The sequence below is a fragment of the Sylvia atricapilla genome, chromosome 7 (assembly GCF_009819655.1).
Source record: "Sylvia atricapilla isolate bSylAtr1 chromosome 7, bSylAtr1.pri, whole genome shotgun sequence".
Classification (NCBI taxonomy): Eukaryota; Metazoa; Chordata; class Aves; order Passeriformes; family Sylviidae; genus Sylvia; species Sylvia atricapilla.
Window position 1 is genome coordinate 603728 of NC_089146.1, and position 18247 is coordinate 621974.

The window sequence follows — 18247 nt, forward strand, 5'->3', positions numbered from 1 at the left end:
TAATGTTAAAAGCTGGTGTTGGATATGTTTTTCAGACTCTGCATGCAACAGTGCTCCTGGATCTGGTCCCAGCTCTCCAAACAACAGCTCCAACAACATCAGCACTGAGAACGGAATTGCGGGATCAGTCACGAGTATCCAAGCAGAGGTACAGAGCCCTCCTTCCCTCTGGTTTTTAACACACATCAGCCTGGGGAGAGTTTTAGGACTAAGCCATACAAAAGGAAAACCCCAGCTTGTGACTTGGAGCAGACTTTGGGAATTACCTCTCAGCCTGAGCTGACAGGATGCCTTATCTGTTTATTAAATCTGGTTTGAACCAGCTCATAGGCAGCTTGTGGTAACTTGCAGTGGTTTTGCAGGGAGGAGAAAGTAAAAATAAAGGGATTCAGCAAGGTCAAATGCAAGTATTTTAACGTTTGAGGAATTTATTTCTGTATATAGGATGGATTTATTGTGTGCAGTAGGCTGGTCTAAATACGACCAAACCATAACTGGATTAAAGGGAATGGATTTAAACTTTTCCTCCATAACTGCAGATTTGAAAGGTTGGTGCCATGTGCTGGTTTATAATCCCATAATCTTTCACCATTACTTGAGGAATCTCTGGATGCCCAAGGCAGGGTGTTAGCCTGGGTGAGGTGCGGTTGGATTGAGCACAGCAGGTCCTGTGTTCAGGAATCCTGGAGCCGAGTTTTTCCAAGGAGTCTGGGCCATGTGAGCTGGCTCCTGCCATAAACTGTGCCTGTAGAAAACCAGTGTGGTTGTCTGATGTTACTGGTGCATTTCTTTTTATCCAGCTTCCCCTTAGCTGTTCTCGCCATGAATAGAGTTTGTCTTAAGACCAGGGCTCCAAAAACAGGCTGAGGCTTGTTCTCCACAAATATTCCTTTAGAATTGAAATGGCCTTCTGATGTTGGAAATGTCAGTCCTTATTGCTTTCTAGTTTTGTACTTTATTTTTATTTCTAATGTAGTGTAACAGTATTTAATATGGGGAACATGCCTCCTTTTCCACCCTCTGCCCTGCCAAATGATCCAGCACACATTCCAGCCACTCTAGTCCATAGCAAACCTTACAGCTTTAGGTCATTAGTGTGAAGATTAAAAGGATGGGAGGTGGAGGCTTCACTTGTCCCAAGAGGACGAGCACTGAGTTTTGGTTTTGCTGATCCAGGAGCTTGTCAGTCTTGTCTGTTCTTAGCAAACTGCGGATTCCCAGTTGCTGCTGAGGGAAAAACTAGTGGATTTGACTGGGGTTTTTTGTGACATAAGCAGAGCAGGCAGCTTCCCAAAACTCCCTGCAGGGGGTTGGAATCAGCTGGTCTTTAAGATTCCTTCCAGCCCAGCCCATTCCATGAAGTCGGAGTGAGCTCCTGCAGGTGAATGTGAAGCTGGAGCATCGTCCTCATCCATTTGATTTTTCAATTTAATAATTAGAGCTGATCATCTGGGACTAGATCACCAACACCTAATCAAATGAACACTGACCACAAGAAGAGGTCTTTCCATCATTACTGCTTGTAAAGCAGTAATTTTGTGACTTAGGCTGAGGCACAAGCAACACAAACAATTTGAAGAAAAAAACCCTGTCCTGCCCAAGCCTTTCCCTTTCCCAAAGAAAAATAACTCTCCATTTTACTTCAGCATTCGTGTCATGTGATCCCAGCTGATCCATTGGCCTGTATTTGGGAGAAAATAAGTGAGGTTTGGTGTCTTGAGACTCTTCTTCAGTAGTTGTATGGCCTGGGAACTTTAGTGCTGGAGATTCCTTTAATATCAGTGGACCAGGATTTCCTATGTTCCCACCATAAAACGTTTGGAAATATTTGAGTGTTTCTGAAAAGATAATGTTGTCTTTCGTTCTTAGCTTCATGTTTTATTTTAAATGAGAAATATATCTCACTGCTTCTTAGTTTGATGCATCAGCCCTTGAACCAGGGTGTGTTGGAGGATGGTGCCCAAATTCATTATTTGAGTGCCTTCAGTGGGGAAAGACTGCAGCCTTACCTCCTTTAAAACAGACAGTTTCTGTTTTGAAATACTGTTTTTAAAGGTTTTTCCCTCTCTGAAAGGCACACAGCATTCACTGCCGTTGCAATTGGTACAAGCCTGTAAAAACTCCTTGAGTACAGCTGCAAATATTGCCTTTAGAAAGGACTGTGTGCAATTCAGGCCTGTTTGTGCACAGCCCAGAGATGGGAGCTGTGTGTTTAAAGTGATGATAATGCTGCCAAATCCCATATGCTGAAAGCATCAAGCCACTGTGTTCTTCTCTCTTCTGTTTTTTATATCAAATCCCCAGGAGAGGCTTTGAGGCACAACTCCAGAGTATTGAGTGTTCAAAGGGAAAATGGATGTAGTTTTGTTTCATTTATGATATCAGTAAAATATTTCATTCCTCTGCTGACAATAAGTATCTTATTTTCAATGGCACACTGACATTATGTAATTTAAATTAAAGCAAAATTGCCAGGAGTGCTAAAAATCACTTGGAAGGAGAAGTGTGTGGGTACAAATAATCACATGGAGAGTCACTTTAGATTAGAGAGAAAAATGAAGTTTTTTACAATGAGTCTGTTAAAAAAGGCACAGGGTGCCTAGAGAAGCTGGGAAGTGTCCACGGTCAGGCTGGATTTTGGGTTTGGAGCGCTCTGGGATAGTGGAAGATGTTCCTGCCCATTGCAGGAAGTGAAACAACCTGGCCTTGAACAATTCCAGGGATGGGACAGCCATGACTTAGGTACAGATTGCCCCATAACAGAATACTGAGTTAAACAAAATCTCCTTTTTCACATCAGCGCCTGGGCTTAACAGACTTCTGTAGAAGTTTTCTTGAAGTCTAAATCTATTTACGTTGGAAAATCACCTGCAGAGACCTCAGGGTGATCAGAACAGTGGTTTCCTAACAGGAAAATCAGGCACTTTATTGTAATTTTTATAATGGGTTTTCTAGTGCGTATTTCAAATCAGTCTTGTTTAGAAATTAAAGGTATTTTTGCTAAAGTGTTCTTGCTTCAAACGCCTGTAAGATAACTGAGCAAATCTTGCATTTCACCCTGAAAATCAGGAAATAGCTCCATAAATGCAACCTTGAGGCTTTTGGATGGGATTTTGAATCTCATTTATGCTAACACACGGTAGTAAATAACATAAATTGTCTGTTATTTGCTAAAGAGAAAAACACCAATTGTAAAGCGCCTTTTTTTTTTTTTTTTCTTTTTTTTAAGGTAGTCTGTTTTATCTTTAAAAAGGCAAATGCTTGGGAAGGATAAGTACCAAGGGAACAGCACATAGCTGTTCCAGGGGAGGTTTGGGTTGGATGCTAGGGGAAGATTCTTCCCCAGGAGGGTGCTGGGCACTGCCCAGGCTCCCCAGGGAATGGGCATGGACCAAGGCTGCCAGAGCTCCAGGAGCATTTGGACAGTGCTCCTAGGGATGCCCAGGGTGCGATTGTTGGGGTGTCTGTGCAGTTCTGAGGACTTTGTGTCCCCTCCTGCTGCCTTGTCACGGTGAGTGCCGTGTCCTGCAGGCTCTGGGATGGGCTCTCAGCCGTGGTTGCTCTCACTTCCAGACCAGCCTGGCTCACAGGCTCGTGAACCGCGAGGGCTCTGTGACGCAGCTCCCGCTCTACACCTCGCCCTCCCTGCCCAACATCACGCTAGGACTGCCTGCCACCGGCCCTTCCAGCGTAAGTGGGCTTGGGATCAGCCTCTGGGCTGTCGGCGGGATTGGGATCAGCCTCTGGGATGTCTCTTAACCCCCTGTGGCACGGTGCGTTTGCAGGCAGGACAAGCGCAGCAGGACGCAGAGAGGCTCACAATCCCAGCCTTACAGCAGCGGATCTCCTTATTCCCTGGCACTCACCTCACTCCTTACCTGAGCACTACAACATTGGAGAGGGACGGGGGAACTGCACACAACCCTCTCCTGCAGCACATGGTCCTACTGGAACAGCCAACTGCACAAACGCCCCTGGTCACAGGTGAGCGCTCTGGGGGCAGCACTTGGGCACCTGGAAAAGAGAGGAAACCAGCAGGGATCTGTTGGGTTGTTTTCAAGGCAGCCTCTAGATCCTGCTTCGCCTCTACACCCTGCAGGTGGGACGTAAAACCTTTGTTTGTTCATTCATTGATTAGTGGTGACTTTTCCAAAATCGGGTCTCCCACCACCTGTAGCAAAAGTTGGTTGATAAAAGCTGAAAACTCTGTTTCTTAAGAGTCCTGACCAGTTCGTATCAAAGTGAGGGCAAAAACATTGCATCTTAACGATTCCTGCTCTCCGTGGATGATTTCTATTCCATGAAAGTATGAAAGGCACGCACTTAGAAAATCGCAGGTTAAAACACTTCCTTTCCATCATTAATACAAATAGCAAAACAGTGGCAAAATCAGCTGCCTCTCAACAGATTGGTGTGCGTTCCCTTTCCAGGATGTTAATTGCCGTGAGTCACTCCCGGTGCTGGGTTTTCAGAATGAACTACCTGTGGGAAGGCCTGTGCCTATAAATAGGCTGGATTCAAAGCAATAATTGCCACTGGGATGCGTTCCTGGTTTCCTGTGTGTGGTGCTGGGACAAAGGATGTTCTGCCTCAGTTGCTGACATGCTGGTTTTCCGTCCCTTCCTTCCATTTCTAATGGAAGTTCTTGGGAGGTGTCTGCCCCTGCAGCATTGCAGCTCGTGACTGGTTGTACATCCAAACCCCAGGAATATCCATGGGCTTGGGATAAGCTTGTGAGCACATAGATACGGGGAGGCTGATGCAGAGAAGTGTGGTGTTTGCTTCCTGCTGTTTCCAGCATACTGTATCTGCTTCCAAACAAATTCCTTCTAGTCCACCTGCTCCGTGTGGTGCTTTCCACACGAGCACAACGTGTTACAATTCAACACTCGGGGGAGAAAGAGTCAGGGCACAGAAGCAAGGAGAAATGTTCCAGAGGCAGCAGCTGAGAGGCAGCGAGCTCACACATGGTCCCCAAAGCCTTGAGTGCACCAGCTACCAAACTGCAACTAGTATTTGGAAACAAAGTGTGGAGTTCATTAGGATTCTGCTGGAGAGCCTGGAGCTCCGGAGATAGTCCCCCGACAGGTGCAGAATTATCCAGCTGTGATGGTTCTCTCTGTGCTGGAAGGTAGACATTGCCAGACAGTTTGGGAAGCTGGACTAGAATTCCTTAGCTGTGCCATTCCTCTTAGGAATGGTTACTCTGGGTAGTATCTTACATGTCCTAATGTTCCTTATTCCTGATGAAACATACTCAGGGCTTGGAGCAACCTGGGATAGTGGAAGTTGTCCCATGGCAGGGGGTAGAACGAGATGAGTTTTAAGGTCCCTCCCAAGCCCAGCTGTTCCAGGATTCTGTGAACATAGTGTCTTCTGGAAAGCTTTCCCAGGAGTGCCTTGGCTGTTGCCTTGGAGGAAGGTAGTCTTCCAAAATATCCTGTGCAAGTTCTGCTGTCTGATTTGAACTTTCGGGAGGAGGAGCTGTGCTGTCAGGGGAAAGGAACACATCTTTCCCAGTTACCTGTGTATTCATACGCAGACCTGTGCATGTACACACCAGCATCTGTAGAGACATGCATTTATAAAGTCAGATACCCTTTCACACGATCCCTTTCAGAAAAAAGCAGAGAATGGGAGAAACTCTAAGTCTTCTGAGAAAAGAGACTTTCACATGAGTCAGCTCCTTCCGTGCAGGGCAGTTCTGTGACTCGGTGGGAAAGGAGGTCACATCCTGGGACACAAATGCCAAGGTGTTTCCAATCCTCAGCGTCCAGCTGCCTGCAGATTTCTGGGCAGCTTCTCCCTGTCCTAAACCAAAGCCTGAGAAGAGCAGAGGGCTTCTTGCCCAAAAAAAGTGACTGCAGCCCTAGCCCAGCTTGAATTAAACCTGAGGTCAATCCCTAAACCAAGGCGAACTGTGAGGTTTAAACTTCTCCAGACCACTGTGGTCTTGTGTAGTGACAGAAGGGTCAGTAAGGTGTTGCTGGTTTCAAAAAAATAAGATGTTTCCAGAGGGTCTCTGAGTCACCAAGCAGACACAGAACTCGAACCAAGCAAATCATTGCTCTATGCAGTCATGATTAATTTATCTGCTCTCTCTCAAGGCAGGTGCAGTGAGGTGGCTGGGTTTGACATGGTATCAATGTCACCGTCAGTGTTACTCAACAGCCGTTTTCTCCCTTCCTTTCTTCTTCCTTTTGTTTCTCCTCTGCTGTTTTTTCCTCCATATTATCTTCAGACTGGTATCTTTCAGGACTGCCCCTGCATGCACAGCCCCTGGTGGGTGGAGAGAGGGTCTCCCCTTCGATCCACAAGCTGCGGCAGCACCGCCCTCTGGGGCGCACCCAGTCTGCTCCCCTGCCCCAGAACGCCCAGGCCCTCCAGCAGCTGGTCATCCAGCAGCAGCACCAGCAGTTCCTGGAGAAACACAAACAGCAATTCCAGCAGCAGCAGCTGCACATCAACAAGGTAGGCATGAAGCTTTCGATGCCTTTTTTTGCTCCACAGCAGCTTCAAGCATGTGATTTCGGGGTCCCCAGTGCAGGTGTGTTTGTGGGCTCTACCTCCAGCATCCCTGGGCCTCTCATCCTTGTACCTCTCTCAGGCATGACACCACCAGGATGTATTGGTGCAGGAAGTTATTCAGATTTACTGAAATGTTTGCTGCGAGACTTAGGGGTGTTCACCTGGAAAAGAAGAAGCTCCAGGGAGACCTCAGAGCCCCTTCCGTGGCCAGAAGGGGCTCCAGGAGAGCTGGAGAGGGATTTGGGACAAAGCCCTGGAGGGGCAGGACACAGGGAATGGCTTCCCACTGCCAGAGGGCAGGGAGAGATGGGATATTGGGAAGGAATTGTTCCCTGTGAAGGTGGGGAGGCCCTGGCACAGAGTGCCCAGAGAAGCTGTGGCTGCCCCTGGATCCCTGGAAGTGTCCAAGGCCAGGATGGACACTGGGGCTTGGAGCAGCCTGGGACAGAGGAAGGTGTCCCTGCCCGTGGCAGGGGATGGCACTGCATCATCTCCGAGATCCTTCTCACCCAAACCATTCTGGGATTGGAACAGTTTCGAGGCTTCCTGAACACTCCTCCCAAGGAGTTCCAGTGGGGGCTTTCCTTAGGCTGGCAGTAATTCCAGCAGCAGGTCTGGGGCTCAGGAATGGCCTGTGGCAGGCAGCCGTTCAGATCGCTGCTGCTCTTTTCATTTACAGCCCAGGTTCTTCCACATATTCCCACCGTTCCGGTCCTGTAAGAAAACACAACCACCGAAGGCTGGATGAAGGAGTGAAAGAAGCCACAACCCCTCCTGACACACACACACACACACCACCCCCAAACCCTTGTTTATGAGCTGGGGCTGAGGCAGGATGATTACACAAGTCACTGACGTCAATGCTGTCCTCCTGGAGCGCTGCCACCACGGGTGCCAGCCCTGGCCCCAGCTCAGCCTGCACACGGGGCCCTGGGGAGCTGCTGCCCCACAGGGATCCCACTTCCCCCTGCTCCAAACACTCCTCAGGATCAGGGCCGTGGGGTGCGGGGCAGCGAGTTGGGGTTCTTTGTTTGGGGAAGTGTCAGCTGGAGAGATTTTTTTTTTGTGTGATGGATTTTAAAGCTTTTCCAAAGCTTTGGCTGTGACGTATCCACTGTGCTCATTCAGACTTTATCCTGGACCTCCCAGGAACTGGAGAGCCGCTGGAGCACTCTGAATTCCAGCTTTGTCCATCACTCTCCACGGCAAAATCAGTCAGAGAGGGTTTAATTAAACTGATTTCCTTGTATTTGATTTATAGGAGTCACAAGTTAAAATCACTTTGGTGCTAGCGCTGCATGTGTGTGGCGGATTTATCCCCTGGGATAGCATCCAAGTGCTGACATGGGAAAAGACTTTTCCCAGATGTGGGGATATTTTAGGAGAGTTAAAGGCAGGACTAAAAATAAAATAAAATAAAATATTTATTTAATTATTAACAGGGCCGATAGCACTGCCTGCTAATTTTTTTATTTGTGGATTTCCCATAAATAATACTCCTGAAGTATTTTATATATTTATATACTCAGAAATCAGGCTTTCCTTAATTTGATGTGATTTTTCCAAACTTTGAGATTTTGGCCCTCAGTGTTCCCTGTTAGGTGTCTGCAGCAGATGCAGTTTTTGAGGGGACTGCAGCCAAACAAGTCTTGCTGTTTCCAGGAAGGCAATTAAGGAAAAATGTGTAGTTTTACTTAAAAATAATAAGAATAATCACTGGAGTAGCTGTGGCTGCCCCTGAATCCCTGGTAGTGTCCAAGGCCAGGTTGGATAGGGCTTGGAGCAGCCTGGGATAGTGGAAGGTGTCTGTGCCCTTGGCAGGGGTGCAATGGGATGAGCTTTAAGAACCTCTAACCCAGACTGTTCTGTGATTCTCATTGAGCTGATATTCCAGCATCAGCCTGTGCTTCTATTTCCCATCTTTTTTGCACATTTAATGTTCAAAAGGGAAGTGCCAGGGGAGGTTTAGGTTGGAAAAGATCAGATAAAATTTCAGCACTGAAAGGGTGGTTAGGCACTGGCACAGGCTGCCCAGGCAGTGGGGGAGTCATCCATCCCTGGAAGTGTTCAGACTACCTGTGGATGTGACACTTGGGGACAGTTTGGGGTGAGTTTGGCAGTGCTGGGGGAACAGCTGCACTCTGTGGTCTGAGAGGGCTTTTCCAACCTTGGGGATTCTGTGATTTAAAGTATCAGAAGAAGTTTTGCTCCAAGCCCCATCCAGCCTTGCAGGTGGGTTGCTCCCTCTCCTCCATGCGCAGAAGCTCCACAGTCTCCTGGTCCTTCTAGCTGTAGGACTGAGGTTTCCTCAGATAGTTGCTTGCCCCCTGCTGTCCTGTCACTTCAAAGAAAAAAACCAAAACATCAGATCAAGAGATTTCTGTCGGCTCTGGCTGCTGCAGAAGGTTCTGCCAGCTCCCTACATGGCTGGTGCCCAAGTCAGCCTCTCGTCATCATCCCTTAGCATCTCTTGTTTCTCCTTGGTCTATAAAAGTTAAAAATCAGAACCCAAAGGGAATGTGGGAAGAGCCACATCGAGTTGAATGAGTTCAGCCTTTATCCTTTTTTTTTTTTTTTTTTCTGTTTTTTCCTAATTTTCACCCAAGCTGTGTCTCCAGCTGTCCAGAGTTGTTCTGTTTTTTCCTTGGGTTCATCCTTTACCTCGAGAGGGAGGAAAGGGAGAGTTGTGCTGGCTTCTGCACATCATGGTGGCATGGTCAGGGCTGAGCTGACCTGCTCCTTTGCTTCCTGGCTCCTCTCTTCCTCTGGCCTTCCTCATGTGCCACTCCACCAGTGTGGACTGGGGTCCCATCCAGCCCAAACCATTCTGGGGTTCCATAGTTCTTCCACTGGGGACTCCTCATTGATGTCTGATGTTTAAATAGATGTCTCTAACCTGTTGTAAGGACCTTCAAGCTCTTTTGACTCCCGGGAACTTGCCACTGTGGAGAAAGGTGGAAAAGATGGTATGGATTGATGGGTGTGGTGATGCTCAGAGATTGGATTTGATGGTCTTGGAGGTCTTTTCCAGCCTTAATGATTCTGTGATTCTATTTATCACATCTACTGGACAAATCCAATGCCAGCTGAAATGTCTCTAGCGAAAAATGCAGCTTTTTTCCTCCTCATGAAACATTTGACCAAAAAATGATGAACTCTTTGGTTTTCTCTTTATTTATGACCTGACTTTGCTATGTGGGATTTTTTTGTAGTCGTTTTGTTGGTTTGGTTTTTTGTTTTTTTTTTTTTTTTTGTTTGTTTGTTTGTTTTTTGTTTTTTAATTTCTGTTCTTTGTATTTCAAAGCTGTGGAGGAGAAATCTTGCCAGCTGCATGGAGCCTTTTAAAAATGCTTGTGACTGGAGAGCTGTAATTTATTCCGAGGTGAAGTCGTTATCTGGCTGAGGCTGGAGAGGCAGTGCCTTTACCAGAGGTTCATGGTGGCAGTTTGTGACAGCCAGAGGCCACTGGGTATGAAAACAGAGGAGTAACCTCGTGGCAGAGGAAACCAGAGAGCTAATTAAGGGAGGGAGGGGTAATTTCTGGTGCTTTGTGCTTAGTTTCAAATATATTTACAAGCATTCTCAGTGCTGCCTTTGCAGCCAGCCCCTCACACTTTTATTCCCTCCAATTTTAAATTGCATGAGTGCATGCTCATAAAACTGCACAAATGGAAGATTTTTAAGGAGTTTGAATGGGCCTGGGATGCAGATAGTCGATGTAATATGTGGAATATGTTGGTAGCAAAGTGTCTTCTCTGCAAAATCTTCCTTTAAGAGCAGGGTTGCAGCAGCTGGAACTGGAGACAGACCAGGAGATTCCCTTTGCAGACAGAATGTCTGAAATGTCCTTGTCATCGACCACTTGGTCTTCTCAACTTCACCGTGGTTGTCATTTAATTCTTACATTTTTAAGGTGTAGGAATAATTTAAAACTTCCAGGGAATTACACTGCCTCTCATTTCTATTAGGTATGACAATGGCACTGTATTTTTCTCAGCGATTGCCTCGTGCAGTTCAGAAGTTCAAAAGGCATTAAGTTCAAAAGCTTGAGACCTTTGATCCAAGAAGGGGAAAAAATACCCAAAACAAGCAGCAGATGGTTTATGATGATTTAATTATCTTTAAAACAGATAATATTCATCAAGCCTAAGAGGGCTTAAAGAAAATTGGTGGAAGAATTTTTAGATAATGTGGTTTGGTTATTCAGTGTGTGCTATAAGGAATGAAACTGGTGGGGGCAGGGGGAACCTCACAAAAATCCTTGAGGGGTTTTAATCTCTGAATCTTTGCAAGGACCTCCTGAGGTCGCTGAGGGCAATGTCCTTCCTTGAGCGGGTTGCTCAAGGATCTCCTAAGGATGGATGCTCCAGAACCTCTCTGAACAACCTGTTCAAGTGTTTGACCACCCTCACAGAAAAAAAAAAAAAAAAAAAAAAAAGGTTTTTTTGTGTTCAGAAGGAATTTTATGGGGTTTAATTTGTGCCCCTGGCCTCTTGTCCCATCACCTGTGAGTGCAACCCATGAGAGTCCCATGGACTTAGGTCTTTTAAGTGTTGCCTAAACCTGGTAATTCCTGCACGAAGGGAAGTTTTCCTTGTTCCCAGACTTTTCCTCTGGTGTCAGAATCCTGGGATTCCTGAAGGATTGTCTTAAAGAAGGCATTAATTCTATCTTAAGTGCCACCAGGTGCCTTCCCTCATTCAGCAGTGGCACCAGGATCTCCTTAGCCTTCCTGTTTTCTTTCTTCACGTCTCTTGCCGGATTCAACTCCCTTCCTGCTCCTCTGCCTTGCTTAGGTTATATGGCAGAGCCTTCCTTCCTGCTTTTGGGGAGAAAAAAGGCTGAATTCCAGGTTGGAGCCACTGTTCTTCAAAGAGCAAGTTACTGACAAATAGTCCCTCCTCCTGCATGTGTTCAATTACCATGTTTTGATTTAGCTTTATTAGATTTAAAATCAATATTGCTTTCCATACCGATGACCTAATCCTCATTAAACCTTGCCCTGACAACTTTCAAAGTGCAGCACTTTCTTTATAAGCCTGTGAAACAGGGACAGCCTGAGCTCTCTGAAAGGGAGAAAATGGATTGGTTTTCCTATGCTGGAGTTAAAAACAGGTCACATTTGGGTTTGTTTTTTTAATCCGAAATGAAATTCAGAAGCCGTCTGAGACAGAGAACTGTGAATTTTATCTTGCCAAGAACTTACAAAAATCTGAGTGAATTACAGTGAAAATTAAGTTGTTACTTTTGGTTTAGGAGCTGCTCTCTGAGATGTTTACTATGTCTGGTTAGGAAGGTCAGGTTAGAATGTTGCTGCTCTTGAGGTTTGCTCTCAGCTGCATATCCTGAGTTTCCTCTTAACCAGCTCCATAAGAGTGTAGATTTTCAAGTAATCATTATTTCAGCCTCACAGATGAAATTCAGGGAGCGATTTGAGGTGATGTTGAGCAAACAGGCAGCAAAAACCCTGTTGGAGGGTTTATGTCCTCCGTATTCTTTCAGAATTTAATTGCCAGACATCTTGATGGTTGCTCTGTGGGTTTGTGAATGGAGTAGCATCTGGGGGCATGCAGGAGCAAGAGGCTCTTACTCCTTCAGAGGGAAGACGAAGTGGAAAATGGGGGAGTGTTATTACTTGGGACACAGAACACACAACCCTTAATGCAAGGTTGCCCTGACCTTCCCCTGAGATCGTTTTGGGCCCGGATTATGAGCCGGGATAACTCCGAGTTGCTCTTTGCCGTGGGAACAGAGAACAGAGCCCGCTTTCCCTGTGGCGGGGCACAGCTCATGGGTGAGTTTGTTGCTCTTTCAGATCATCCCCAAACCCGCGGAGCCGGCGCGGCAGCACGAGAGCCACCCCGAGGAGACGGAGGAGGAGCTGCGCGAGCACCAGGCGCTGCTGGAGGAGCCCTACGGCGAGCGGGCGCCCGGCCAGAAGGAGCCCCCGGGGCTGGCCAGCCTGGTGCAGGTCAAGCAGGAGCCCATCGAGAGCGACGAGGAGGAGGCAGAGCCGCAGCAGGAGCTGGAGCCCGGGCAGAGGCAGGCGGAGCAGGAGCTGCTCTTCCGCCAGGTCTGGCGCTCGGGTGCGGGTTTGGGCTTGGGAGTCGCTTTTTGCTGGTTACAGGAGCCTGTTTAAAATCGGGTGATTCCTTCCCTGGAGTCACCTGCCGGCTGACAAACCCCAGGGAGGAAAGTCTAGATCACCTGCACAAAGCACTGCTGAGATACTTGTATGGCTGTTTCTTTGGGAACATGAAGTGTATCCTAATGTTTCTGACCGCTAGTCAGAAACGCTGTGTTTTGGTTTAATGGTTTAAAACCAATTTCTCCAGAGAAAGACTTCATGTGAGGGAACAGGGGACAAGTGAAGGGTGTTCCTGCTTCAGAAGCAGAGATCCTGGAGCCTCAAGCCAGACTCACTTCTGAGGGAAGGCACCTGAGGCTTGTGGATTGCAGGCGATAAATCCGGTCATAAGGGAGCACAGTGTCCTCCAGCATTGTCATTGGGATGTTGCTTAGGAGCTACATTTGCCTGGAAAAGCTGTGGCTACGTCATCCCTGGAAGTGTCTGAGGCCAGGTTGGATGGGGCTTGGAGCAGCCTGGCATAGGGGAGGGTTGTGTGCCTGTCTGTGGGAGGGATGGACTTTAAGGCCCAAACCATCCTGGGATTCTCTAATACTGTGTTGCTGATGATGGACCATTATCAGTGATACCATTCCTCTGAAAGTGAAGACTCTCCACTTCAATCCAGAATCCACTGTCACACCTCAGGAGTGTTTAAAATAGTATCTCTTTGCAACTGTTTTGCCTCAGAGCAGGAGGGAATAGATAGAGGGATCAGTTCCTTCTGACCAGGAGCCTGTCCAGCTGATGGTGTGGCTGCACAGAGAACCAGCTCAGTTAAGAGCTTCCTCTCCAGCCTGGGATCTGTTTGAGTGGGACTCATTCCATGGCCTGGACTGTTTCACTGTTCAATGCCCCAGTGCAGTGGGGTGGGAGAACAGGGGGAGGAAGATGAGGAGGTTGTGGGAGATGATGGAGCTGCCTCTGCAAGTGACCCTGTCAGTGTGCACCAGGCTCACGGCTGGGGCTCCGTGTGCTGTGCCTGCCTGACTTGGCCCTAGAAACATTTTACCTTCCTTTGCTGCAAGGGAAAGGAGTCCAGGCCTGAGAGCCTTCAAAAACCCTTTTGGGAAGGCCCTTTTCAGCAACTGCCTGCTTCTCTTGCCCACAGCAAGCCCTGCTTCTGGAGCAGCAGCGGATTCACCAGCTGAGGAACTACCAGGCGTCGCTGGAGGCAGCTGGCATGCCCGTGTCCTTCGGGGGACACCGGCCCCTGTCCCGGGCACAGTCCTCCCCTGCCTCGGCCACCTTCCCCATGTCTGTGCAGGAGCCACCCACTAAGCCAAGGTTCACAACAGGTGAGGTTTTGGGGGGCTCTGGGCGTCAGGGGGGCTGTGGTGACTGGGGTGTTTCACACTGAGCTGTTCTGCAAGGGCATGGAGAAGGGGGAGTGGCTTTAGGGTGGGAGTAGAGTTAGATGGAATATTGAAAGGAAATCCTTCCCTGTAGGGGTGGTAAGGTTGCCCAGAACAGCTGTGGCACGCCCATCCCTGAAAGTCCAGAGGCGGGTTGGACAGGGCTTGGAGCACCCCGGGATAGTGAAAGGTGTCCCTGCCTTGCCCACGAGATGAGCTTTAAGGTCCTTTCCAACCCCAAACCATTCCATGATGATTCTATGATTTTCTTCCCCTTCCCTGCAAATCCACAAGCGTGGCCTCTGCATCTCATCCACATTTGGGTACTCCATAACAACCTGCCTTCCTCAAGGAGCAAGACTCTGTCACCCCTGTTGTCCTGCTTGTCCCTTCCCCACAGCAAAAATACCCTGCACACACCAGCAGCAGCACAGCCCTGGAGCTGTGACAGAGCTGATGGAGAGGCAAGGCAGGGAGAGCCAGTGCTCCTGAAGGACAGAGTTGCCAAATGCAATGCTGGCTCTGTTTCCTCCACCTTCTCCAGTCCCTCCATAATCACATGCCATCAGTTATCCACTCCAGGCTCCCAGCCAGCCTCCCCTCCTCCTGTCACACAGGAGTCTGTGCCTGCAGGTTAGGAAAAACGAGGTGAGCTGGTGATTTCAACTCATCTGGAAGAGACCAAAGAGTGTTTGCTTACCTGTGAAGGAAAATGATGAGTGCAGTCCTCCATTTGTCCGGTGGAAAGCACAAGTGCAAAATATGTATTTATCCCCATCCCTGGAAGCGTTCACAGCCAGGATGGAGCAGCTTTAAGGTCCCTCCCAACCCAAACCATCCTGGGATTCTGTGATCTCCCCACCAAGGTTAAAAGCAAAAAAAAATTAACTGTTCTTCCTGTATCCTGACAGCCAACTTTCCTCCTCCAAAATCCTTTCTATCTCTTTCTTCAGTGCCCTTAGCAACAGCTGAAAGTTGATTTTCCATGCACCTCCTCAGGCCCTGTGCTGGGTGATGAGGATTGATTTCAAAGTCTGCCTTCTTCCTCAAATGTCAGGCTCTTACTTTGTGAATGAACAGTTTGCAACGTGATGTGTTCCCTGGGAAAAGGAAGAGGGTGGGGGGAAGGGGAAATCCACAGCGCCCAAATAAAGAGCAACTCATGATGTTATTTCCCTTTCACTTCTGCTTTTATTCCATTTTTAACCTACACTTCTTACATCACTCAGCTCAGTGCTGTGAACTGGGTTTATTTTCAGGCCCTGGCAGTGTAGGAAATAGTGGCATGTTGGGTGTGACTTTGTTCCTCAGTTCCTGGCTGCAGGAAGCGTGTGCTGTCAGCTCTAGAAAAACCCAGGAAATGGCTCAAATTTTGCAAGTCAGCCCTTTAAAGTCCCCATTTGTTGTTAACACTGAACCCCAGAATTTCAGCAGAACTGCATTTCTAGTGCAGTCAGTTCTGGCCAGAGTAAAAGATTTTGGCTTTTGCCAAGGGCGCAAGGAAAAGTCCCCTGACTCAGGGTCACAGCAGATGAAACTTGAGCTTCTAATACACTTAACCCCAAAACTTGGGGCTTTAAAAACAAGGAAGCCTGGCCCTTGCTTGAAGGGATTATTCATTCCTTCTCTTTCTTCCCTCCTCCTCCTTTTCCGGTGTTGAAGCTGCCCGATCAATCACATGAAGGACTCTGAACATGCAATAAATAACATCCCCTACTGGAGATCTATATTTGACTGAGATCTGTGCCTCTGAATTTCACTCAGAATTGCAGGCAGCAGTAAGAGTGTAGATTTGAGAGCTGTGCTGCTTGGAAAAGATGCCGTTCCAGTATCAGGATTTGTTTTCCTCAGGGGCAGGGTTTGAAAAACTAAATTAACTGGCTTAAAATAAGAGGTGAAGTATCACACTGCTTTTATCCAGGACTGCACAGAGTGATGAGGTGCAGAATGCTGCAGGTAGTTCACCTGTAAAATGCAATTTTCACGGCATTTATCCAGGATAAGATTCCAAGGGTTTGGCTTTTCTTTTCCCTCCCATCTCTGCATTTATGCTGGGTGAATGGAGAAGGAAAACCACAATAAAATCAGGCATTCACTGGCACTAATTAAGGTGCAAAGCATAAAGGTAAGACCTCTGTACTAGTCCTAAAGCTAGTCCTAGGTCTGCTTTAATTAACCTGTACTGTCTGCATAGGAGAAGCAGGGATAAAAAGCCCACTGCCATGGACATGGAAGCAGGAGAAGGTGGGGGGAAAGGCATTTCAGCTGCTGAGCATGTGTGTGAGTTAAATTGCCTCCTGTTTTGTTGGAGTTGTCCACAGTGGCGTGTCGGAGATTGTGTTTCTGGAGGTGGGTACTAAAGCTTAATCACCAGGATTGAGCTATTCTTTGGAAGGCAGGAAATTGAAGTCTTGGGTGTTTTTCAAAAGCAAGCAGTGCTGAAGTGCATCAGGCTTCTTTTTCTCCAGGAAAATCCATCTGGCTGATAAGTGGCTGCTTTGGAGGCTAATCCTAAGGCAGAGGAATCGGGATTGGAATTGGTGTAATGGTTTGGTGAGAGGGCTCCAAGAAGTAAACTTCTTGAATGGCCCTAATTAAGTTGACCATGATCATTGTGGATGTGAATGTGGCCCTTAAGGGATCAGTCCTTGTCCAACAGACAAAGGAATTGTTCCTCCTTTTCATGTTTTTGATATTATACAGAAATAATACAGAAAGCTGATGCTCTCCCTGGACTGAGATAGCCCCAGATAGCTGGAAGTTCTGGGGTGGATGTATATTTTATTTCCCTGTCTCTCTCGGTGACCAGCACCTGAGACTTCAAATGTCCAGGGAAAAGAGCCACATGCTGCAGCTCTCAAACATGATGTCCATTACTCCACATCAAAGTGAAAGCCATGCCCTTCCTGGATCCTTCCAGCAATCAGTTTGATGTCCTGAAGCATGACATTTAATTTTCCTTCCTCCCAGAAAGCCGGTCCTTGAACTTGCCCTCTCTAGCTCGAGCAGCCCCGTGACTTTAATGAATACTCATGCCTGCCCTGTTCTACACACTTGAATAAGGATCCTCAGGTTAGGCCATTAATTTGCATAGCTCCAATTACCCAGTCTCTGATCTCCTGCAAAAATGGGTCCACAAATTATTCTGATGTTCTGCATTAAAGGATTTTTCCTTTCTGATGAAGGCATTTATTCTCTCCTGTGCAGAGGAATATAATTATCTGAACCTCAGATCATATGTTTGTTCTGCCAAGAAAAGCCAGTTGGTTTTGCTTTAGTGCTGACCTTTAAAAATGATTGTTCTTATGTCTGAAAAGAGCCTTGCTTCCAGCACCACTTCAATTAACTTGTAACAGCCAGTGTAGTTTTGTATTTTGAGTTTAAATTGCCGAGCTTCCCTTTGTGTATGTGAGTGTGTGTGTGTGTGTGTGTGCTGCTGAGTGTCCACAGCCACAGGAAGGAACTGGGAACTGCTCCCTTTTCCACTGGGCTGGTTTCTAGGAAAGAGAAACGATTTGTGATTGCAGCATAGAACTTCACTGAGACACTGCTGTCGTTGTCCCTTGGAAAAGGAGAACCAAATTTTGTAAACACCAGCTTTGGGGTGGGATAGATTCCTTGAGTGGTTTGGGTTGGAAGGGACCTTGAAGATGATCCAGTTCCATGGGCAAAGACACCTCACAGTATCCCAGCCCTGTCCAGCCTGACCTTGGACACTTGCAGGGATGGGACATCCAGGGCCTCACCATCCTTACAGGGAAGAATTTCTTCCCTAAATCCAGTCTAAATTTCCTTTCATTTAAGACCTTGCACTCAGTTAAACTCAGACTGGGGTGAAAGCTTCTCCTCAGGTGAATTCTGAGCTTGCCTTGGCCCAGCATCTCCTCGTGGTGTTTGATGCTGTGAATCAAACACGGGAGACCTTGAGAGAGCTTTGCAGCACAACCTCCTCCAGGTGAACTTCAGCTGACCCCGGGGGAGCCAATTACCAGGGCTCTGTTCTCTCCCTGGAAGCCGGCGTGGTTTGGCTTTTGGAGGGTGTTTTTTCCCTCTGCACTCACCTACAGCAGAGCGAGGAGCTGCCAGACGCCTCCCCTGAGGCTGCAGACCTCCGAGTGCCAGGGGCAGAGCAGGGAGCCAAGATTCCCGGTGGCACAACGTGCCCACAGCCAGCCAGGAGGTGGGACTGCAGCTGCAGCCAGGCCTGGGAACATGCAGGGCCACAGCCTCAGCTCCA

At 47.7% G+C, this 18247-nt stretch overlaps 1 protein-coding gene across 4 annotated transcripts in view; it reads left to right on the plus strand.

The window, feature by feature from the left end:
* Positions 1-18247, plus strand: part of HDAC4 (histone deacetylase 4) — a 175613-nt gene that overhangs the window by 123197 nt on the left and 34169 nt on the right. For 3 of the 4 annotated variants that reach the window (XM_066322354.1, XM_066322356.1, XM_066322355.1), the window contains exons 9-14: positions 36-148; positions 3574-3690; positions 3786-3984; positions 6242-6471; positions 12344-12601; positions 13767-13953. In XM_066322354.1, the coding sequence (XP_066178451.1) occupies positions 36-148; positions 3574-3690; positions 3786-3984; positions 6242-6471; positions 12344-12601; positions 13767-13953 (1104 nt within the window). The remainder of the gene's footprint in view (positions 1-35; positions 149-3573; positions 3691-3785; positions 3985-6241; positions 6472-12343; positions 12602-13766; positions 13954-18247) is intronic. The other variant, XM_066322357.1, reaches the window with a different exon arrangement.